We start from the raw sequence: 8,854 nt of genomic DNA, 5'->3' as shown, positions 1-8,854 counted from the left end.
CAGAGCGCCTCGCCTCTCCCCCCACCCCTTCATCAAGGTGTTCTAACGAGGGAAGTCTCCATTTGCACACCCGCCGCTGGAGGGATTTCCTGGCTGCCCGCCAAGGACCTGTGCAAGCCATGAAGGACTCCTGGCCTGCTCGCCTCTCTTGAGCGCCCCCTTCTGGATGCAGTTGCAGCGCCATGGCCGCCCAGTGACCCCTGGCCTTCGCCCACTCCCAGCCGACCACCTCCGGCCACCAGCATGGAGAAGACCTACTCCCTGACCGCTCATTATGACGAGTTCCAGGAGGTCAAGTACGTGAGTAAATACAGCAGCGGCGGCACTTTGCCCAACGGTTTCAACCTGCAGCTGGGCACCCCCGGGCCCAAGAAGCAGCGGTGTGGCCTGCCCCGCTGGAGCCGGCGCGAGATCTGCCTGCTCTCCGGGCTGGTCTTTGCCGCCGGGCTTTGCGTCATTTTGGGGTGTATCCTGGTGCTGAAGTACCTGGCCATGGAGCACGACGCCTACTGCCTGGAGGGCTGCCAGGAGCGGAAAGCCTACATCAAGGCGTCCCGTTTTATCGCCAGCAATATTGATCCCACCATCGACCCCTGCAAGGACTTCTACTCCTTCGCCTGTGGCGGGTGGCTGCGGCGGCATGCCATACCCGAGGACAAGCTCATCTACGGCATTATCGCCGCCATCGGGGAGCAGAACGAGGAAAAGCTCCAGCGGCTGCTCATGCAGCCCGTGCGGCGAGGCTACCGGGCCTCGGCCGAGCGCAAAGTCAAGGATTTCTTCCGTGCGTGCCTGGACATGGCCGAAATCGACCGGCAGGGTGCTCGACCCATGTTGGAGGTCATTGAAGACTGCGGGGGGTGGGACATGGCCTTAACGGGCAGGCAGGCCCGCTGGGACTTCAACGAGCTCTTGTACAAGACACAAGGGGTCTACAGCACGGCGGTCTTCTTCTCGCTCACCGTCAACTTGGACGACAAGAACTCCTCGCGCTACGTCATCCGGGTAAGTTCCTAAGAGGACAGCAGAGGCGCCGACTCTAAGATGTCCTTTGCCTCAGAGCAAATCCTTGGGGGGGGGGGGGTTAAGCCACTGTGAAGACCAGTCACCTCACACAGGGCAACATGCAAACTGAGCACCGGTCAGCAAAGGCTGTGTATGCCGAGACCCACAGCTGTGAGGGTGGAGTATGTGAATCCTACCAGCTTCAAGTCTCCTATGAGTCTTTACTATAAGTGTTTTATTCCTCTTTCAGTCTTGGAGTGATTCCGCACACATTGGATAATGCACTTCCAATCCTCTTCATAGATCATTTGGAACAGATTTTTTTGTGTGCAGAACAAAAAATCCACCTCAAATGTTTGATAAAGTGCATTGAAAGTGCATTATCCAACGTGTGTGGAATCAGCCTTGGTCTCTGTTCCCATGATCCAGAATGCCCATGTACACACTCACATATACATAGATGCAGTGCGTTTTTTTATAAAAGAAAAAAGTGCCAGTACTTTTATAAGGTTTTATTTTATTTATTTTGTGGTTGTGCCAATTCCTATCAATTCCCCGTCAGGATTTGAGAGAGCTAGCTCCAAAACATGCCGGAAATCAACACGATGCCCTGACCTGGATAGCCCAAGTGAGCCAGATCTCATCAGATCTCAGAAGCTAAGCAGGGTCGGCCTTGGTTAGCAATTGGATGGGAGACCTCCAACGAAGACCAGGGTTGCAGAGGCAGGCAATGGCAAACCACCTCTGTTAGTCGCTTGCCATGAAAACCCCACCAGGGGTTGCCATAAGTCAGCGCTGGCTTGAAGGCACGCTCTGCCACCCTCACACTGGCTTTGTGGAGCTGTCTTTATATGGTCAGACGATCAATCCAGCAAGTTCAAGTGGACCTATTCTGATTGACAGCTGCTCTTCTCTAGCGCAGCACAGCAAGCCACCTCTGATAGTCTCTCGCCTTGAAAACCTCCACGGGGTCACCGTAAGTCAGCTATGACGTTATAGCACTTTCCAGCACCACCACCACTCAATACTGTGATGTGCACTACTATACTTTAGGTCAGTCATGCATTCTCTCTCTCTCTCTCTGCTTAGCCTACCTTACAGGGTTGTTGTGAGGAAACTGTGAAGAACTAGCAATTCAAGGGTGCCACAGTAAGTTCCTGGAAGAAAGGGTATAGAGCCACTTCCCACATCTTTGTAGGGTGCTTCTCATTGAAAGCATCTCTCATTCTTGCCTGGGTCAGTGTCAGATCAGAGATATTATCAGAGAGAGAAAGAGTCCAGTAGCACCTATGAGGCTAACAAAATTAGTGGTAGGGTGTGAGCTTTCATGAGCCACAGCTCACTTCTTCAGATACAGCTAGAGTGTGAGTCCATCTGTCCTTATATCTTGGAGAACTGAGTGATTGCAGAAGCCGAATGATAATAGCTGGTGAATGACAATAGCAGGTGTGATTGGACAGAGTGAGGTATGCAGAGGGGTAGTGAGGGTGGAGAAATCAGCATTGGTAATGAGACAGGAAGTCAATGTCTCAATTCAGTCCAGGTGGATGCATTGTCTAGAGCTTTGTTATCAGTTGAAATTCAGAGGGCTCTCTTCCTAATCTCCCTTTTGGTATAGCGGGGAAGTGCTGGACTGGGGAGATCTCCGTTCCAATCCCCTCAGCCATGAAGCGAGGACCTTCAGCCAGTCACTTTCGTTCAGCCTAACCTACCTTACAGGGTTATTGTGAAGATAAAAATGGAGGAGGAAGAGTAACATAGACTATCTTGGAGGAAAGCTGGAGTACAAATGCATTCAGTACAGATAAAATCCTTTGAAAGCGAAAGTGCAGCACAGCCCAAGAGCACCTTCCGCTGCCACAATTGTGCCGGGGCTATTTGGATTGGTCCTGGCTTGCTTTTGCCCTGGGGTAGCACAAGCCCCACTTGGTTCATGGGTCGCGTATGCAGTTTCAGAGCACTCCAGCAGGGAAGCAAATCTCCAGGGAAGGTTTTGGGCGGAGGTAACTGATCGCCGGACTTATAAAACAGGTTTTAAACACAAAGGTAGATTGAGATGCGCTATCCTGTCCTGATCCAAATTGCATCAGTATTAAGCAGACTGTGATTCTGCACATTTACGCCATGTTACTAGAAGCAGGGTATAAGTGTGTGACTTGGTGTGTGTGTCACTAGAGTGTGTCCCAGACCCTTCCCGAGGAAAGAAAGTGGCATTTCCCTCCACCACCAGTTACGGAAACTCCATTAATAAAGGAGCTTCTAACTGATTCAAGGAATTATTACGGTGGGTTGGATCCAGCCAGTTTTATCAAACCATCTCACCGATTTCTCCTCCTTACTAGAGCCCCCAACCCATGTGCCTTCTGTCGGTCCCATGGACCTCGGCGCAGCCTTCTTTGGTGGTCAAAAGGGATCCTTTCTTCTCTTTTCATCAGTGGAAATACTGGCTGGCTCCAACCAATATCTTGTATTTTACAAAGATACCCCAAAATCTTAACTTCAGGGTATAAATCTCAAGATGCTCTGAGATGGTTGATCATGGTCTTTTCTGTCTACTCAATGGGGCAGATTCTCCAGCCAGGGTGCCCGAATGACATCTTGGGGCGGCACAACGAGGGCACCAAAACACAGGAGGAGCTCAGTTTGTTCCTGGCACAGGTGGGGACGGGCAATCCCTTTCTGAGCCCGCACTGCCACGGGCTTGGATCTGTCTTGGACTAGAAGGGGGTGGGTATACCTCGCTTGGAAGAGCAAAGTACTTTGTATCCTCCCTGCTCCGAGCATTTTTTCACAGGGGCCTCTTCCCATTCAGAAATTCAGATTTTTGAACCTGTGATGAATGAATGCATCAGCAAACGGATCGATGCTTTCCAGACCTAATTAGTAACATGTATTAGCAAATGAGGTTGTGAGTCGTTGGCTGGTTTGCAGGCGGAATGAGATCTCTATACACAGAGCAGAACAATTCCCTGGCCCATTGATAGATGAGCTGATATCATACGAATCTTTTTTCAAGTCGGATCCTTCAAATATCTAGCCCCCGTCGCCAATTCTGATGGACAGTGGCTCTCCGAGGTCTCGGGCAGCGATCGTCCCCAGCCTTGCTGAGAGACATTTAATTGGCGACGGAACTTCTCCATGCGACGCAGCTGCTCTGTGATCAATTTCTCCGTCCTTTTATGCAGAAATGTTTTGTTTGCTTTTGAAGACCTGGGCGTGCTACTGAAGGCCGGTGACTTCACCATGCAGCCCTGTGACGTCCCCTCGCCAAACAACGTGCATCTCGGCAATGCACTGGTTTGAACATGGCTAGCAGGTGCTAAACGCAGCACAGGGCATTTGTTCCAAAACAGGCCAGCGAGGTCAACCTGCACCCAAGCACCCCTGCAGGGCTCAAATGCTTTGTAACAAAAGTGTCCCATCTCACATGACTCCCTTGTCCAAGGAGCCCCTCACTGCTGATCCCGGGGGGGGGGGCAGGGTCTACAGAGGTCCTTAGCAGAGGCGGGCCAGGTGCCATGCCGATCCTTGACGGACACTTCACGCGCAATTCTACTGTACCATAGACGACGTTCTCTATTATGTCCGCAAGAAAGCAAGCATTGCTTCACTGGGTCAGGCCAGTGTGGAGTAGCGGTTACAGTGTCAGACTCCAGGTTTAACTCCCGACTCGGTCACTGGGTGTCCATGCGCCAGTCACTCTCGTTCAGTCTCGCCTACCTCATAAGGCTGTTGTGAAGGCAGAACAGAGAAAGGGAGAATTCTGTGTCCTCTGCTCCTTGGAGGAAGGATGGAATAAATATGCAATAAATGGATAGGCATCGGGCTTATCCCATATTCTAGTTTCCAAAAGCAGCTGACTCAGTGCTTTCCAGGGATCACAAGCGAGGTTTGGCGGTCTTCTCCAGGTTGTCACCATTGTCTTGCGTGGCTCAGTGGTAGAGCCCCTGTTTGGCATACAGAAGGACGCAGGTTCAGTCCACATTATGTCCAGTTAAAAGGAGATAGGTGACATGAGAGACCTCTGCCTGAGATTCCACAGAGCGGCTGCCAGCCAGAGTAGACAATGCTAACTTTGATGGACAAGTGGTCTGACTTAGTAAGAGGCATCTGTAGGAACTCTTTATTTGCTTAGCAGAATCTTGGAGATCCTCCCCCACCCAGGAGAAGCCAACCAGGTTCGAGGAATAGTCAGCTGGGGTGGCAGGCAGGAACCAATCGGACGAGAAGGATATAAGGTCCGTTCACATGTATTGCTCAACATGACTTGAAGATGGCAGCTTCAGGTGGTAACTGGTTTGTGTGAGTGAGCCATCTACAAGTCAGACTTGCATATCGTGTCAATGCAACAATTTCAGGGTCGACCTACCAAAGAAATCATTATCTGCTCTTAACGGGAAAGGGTGCTTTGGTAGGAGCAAAGGCCAGACCTAGAGGCCAGAAACTGCCGGGGCGATGCCTTTTCTTGCCCACGACTCCTTGGCTCTCACGTGCTAACCTTCCCAAACAGCTTTTCCTGTTAAAAAAAAGTGCTGCCCTTTTATGTGCTCGGGTTTTACATCTAGTCTGACCCTCAGTGGACTCGTTTCAGACATATGCCCAGGAAGTGTCAAGGTCTGAGCAATCAATTTATATGCATGCATGTGTGTGAACCGGTTCAGCCCTGTTAGATCGGGGAGACAGGGAGCAAGACAGTCCCAACTTCTTGTGCGCTTGGCTCTGACTGGCAGCTGTTTTGCTTTGCATTGCTTGACCCACTTGGGAGCTGGCAGGATCCTATGTGCATTGCTTGCTGCAGGTCCCGGGTTCGAAAGCCGGTGCTCTCAGAGAAATGGATCTGGGGTGCAGGGCTGAAAAATGCCCTTTGCTGCCTGAAAAGTTGGGACGGAGGGGGGAAATGCCCGGCTTTGTAGACAGCACTAACCTAGATGGGCCAAAAATCTCTCTCAAGGCCAGTTTGTATGAATAAGGGGCTGCCCCTTGTCTGCTTCACATAATGGGTCCTAGACTTGTGGAACTCACTGCCACAAGATGTAGTGATGGGAATGGGATCTCCAGCTTTAGATGCAGAAAGACCGCCCATGATCAGATGCGGGGGTCATGGGTACTGGGGTAGTGCTGCCACAGGTGGGGTCTTGCCAGTGACCCCCACTTGCGGGTTTCCCTTTGGCTGGTTTTGGTTATAAAGAAAGCACTGGATTAGATGGACCATTTTCTGACCCAGCATTTCCTTGGGGCGCCCTACCACAGGCAGAATGGTAAAGAGTCCAGTAGCACCCTTAAGACTAACCAACTTTATCGTAGCATAAGCTTTCGAGAACTACAGCTCTCTTCATCAAATGTATGACGAAGAGAGCTGTGGTTCTCAAAAGCTTATGCTACAATAAAGTCGGTTAGTCTTAAGGGGGCTACTGGACTCTTTACCATTTTGCAACTACGGACTAGCACGGCTAACTCCTCTGGATCTACCACAGGCAGGACTCAGGGTGAGGTTTGGAAGTGGATGACAGGTTGCAAGCTGTTAGCTGGTGCTGCGTGAGAATGCAAGAACAAGTGTCCACTGTAGGGCTGCCAAACACCGATCTTCTGGAATTACAACTGGTCTCCAGACTAGCGAGATGAGTTCCCCTGGAGAAAATAGTAAAGAGTCCAGTAGCACCTTTAAGACTAACCAACTGTATTGTAGCACAAGCTTTCGAGAGCCACAGCTCTCTTTGTCAGATGCTCTTGCATGGCTAACTCCTCTGGACCTGTAGAAAATGGCTGCTTTGAAGGGTGGTAGAGTTGCCAGGCTCCAGGTGGGGCCTGGAGATCTAGAATTACAACTGATTTCCAGGCGACGGAGATCACTTTCCCTGGAGAAAATGGCAGCCTTGGTTGGTAGACTGTATAGCATTATACCCCACTGAGCTCCCTCCTCTCCGCAAAGCCTGCTTTCCCTAGGTTCCACCTCCTAAATCTCCAGGAATTTCCCAACCCAGCGTTGGCAACCCTAGAGGGTAGATTCTACCGCATCATACCCCGCTGAGGACGCACCCCTCCCCAAACCCTGCCCTCCCCAGGCTCCACCGCTAAATCTCCCGGAAGTTCCCGACCCAGAGTTGGCAACCGTAATCCACCGCGGAGAGCGTTTCCCATCAGTTGAGCGTCTCGGCGTGAGTCCCCCAAAGACGCAGCCGGCCTGCTGCGGGGAGAAATAATATAAAAATAAATAACTTTCCGGGCCGTTAACGACGCCCGCGCGAATCGATCGCTTGGCAAAGCGAGGGCGGTGGCGCGGCCGGGGACCCCCTCGCCGCCGCCGGGAACTCGGGCTCGGCCCAGGACGGAGCCCGTGCGCGGAACGCGCTGCAGCCCCGAGCATGCATGCTGCATATTGCATGCTGCACCTTGTATATTGCTGCATATTGCATGCTGCATGCGCGGCTGCTTCCCATTACGCCCGCCGTCGGCTCCCCTTGCAGCAGGCTCGGGAGGGCGGTTTGCAGCCGGCGGCGCGGGGAGGCTCGTGCGTCGGGCGCCCCCGGCTCCGGAATTAGCCCGGAGGCCGATGCGCTTGCTCGCGAGTCGGCGCTAATTGCGCTGGCGGGACGCGAGCCTGCATTTGCATGGCGAACGGCGGCGGTGCAGGCGCCGGCTTTTATCCCCGAATTAATAGGACTTAGTCGGGGAGGGAAACTTCGCCAGGCAATTTCCCTCCTGGTAATTGCGGTGTTTAGCACAAGCAGCGCGCCAGGCAATTTTCCAGCCTAGCGGTGGCTGCGCATACAGAGGAGGGGGGTGCTGGGGGGGAGACACGTGTGTAGAGAAGGAGAAACTGTGTGTGTTGGAGGAAGGGGGGGACTGTATGGCGCCTTAACCCAAGGATCGGGGACTCGGGCAGGTGCATTCATTCACACAAGTGCTGGAATGACCTAGGGTTGCCAAATCTGGGTTGGGGGAATTCCTGGAGATCTGGGGGAGAGGTTTGGGGAGGGGAGGGGAGGGACTGCAGAGGGCGATAATGCCATGCAGCTCGGCCTCCAAAGCAGCCGCTTTCTTCAGGTCAAGTCGTCTCTGTGCTCTGGAGCTCAGTTGTAATTGTGGGAGGTTTCCAGGCCTGGCCTGGAGGTTGGCAAGCATAGAGGATCTAGCAAAAGGTTTTTTTGCACTCGGGCACTGAAACTTTAGGATGTGAAGATCCTGGGGGCAGAAGTAGAGCCCCCTCACCCTTCTGCATTCCTGGGAAAGAGCTGGTTTAACCGGAGGTTCACCTCTTAGGCCATCCTTTGATATTAGTTCTGGATCGCCTGGAGACAGGGTTGGAATATCCACAAGGAAGGATATTTTCTGGAGAAGCATTAAGCACCCCACTCTTACTTTCTGGTTCTCTCCTGATAATGACCCCCACTTAGGGTTGCCAAATTCCAGACTTGGGGGGTGAGTCCTGGAGAGAGTTTGGGGAGGGGAGTGGTCTTAGCAGAGTACAGAGCCAAAGCAGTTGTTTTCTCCAGAGGAACTCACCTCTGTGGCCTGGAGACCTGTTGTAATTTCGGGAGACCGCCAGGCCTCACCAGGAAATTGGCACCCCCCTGGTTGTGCCTATTGGACCCTCACTGGTAATCCCATAGCTGCATCGGTGCCCAGCTGTCCCTGCCTTGGTTCTCCTTTTCTTTCCTCCCTCCCTCTCTGCTGTTTCCCCACTGTGCAAGTGCAAATTGTAAGCCCCTTGGGGCAGGGTCTTGGTTTTCTGGCGGGTGTTTTGTAATTGGGTGCCACTGCTGCCTGTGTGTCGCCAGGGTTAGGGCTGGTGCCTGACAGCATAGGGTGCCGTGTACTACAGGCCCTTAGAGCAGAAGTGCTAGATCAG

General features: G+C 52.5%; 1 protein-coding gene across 2 annotated transcripts in view; it reads left to right on the top strand.

Moving 5' to 3' along the window:
* The first annotated feature begins 243 nt into the window (after positions 1 to 243).
* ECEL1 (endothelin converting enzyme like 1) overlaps positions 244 to 8,854 on the top strand; it is an 86,585-nt gene continuing 77,974 nt past the window's right edge. For both annotated transcript variants that reach the window (XM_054982216.1, XM_054982215.1), the window contains exon 1: positions 244 to 1,005. In XM_054982216.1, coding sequence (XP_054838191.1) covers positions 244 to 1,005 — 762 coding nt within the window. The remainder of the gene's footprint in view (positions 1,006 to 8,854) is intronic.

The sequence above is a fragment of the Eublepharis macularius genome, chromosome 6 (assembly GCF_028583425.1).
Source record: "Eublepharis macularius isolate TG4126 chromosome 6, MPM_Emac_v1.0, whole genome shotgun sequence".
NCBI lineage: Eukaryota > Metazoa > Chordata > Lepidosauria > Squamata > Eublepharidae > Eublepharis > Eublepharis macularius.
This window is presented reverse-complemented; position numbering and strand designations above follow the sequence as displayed.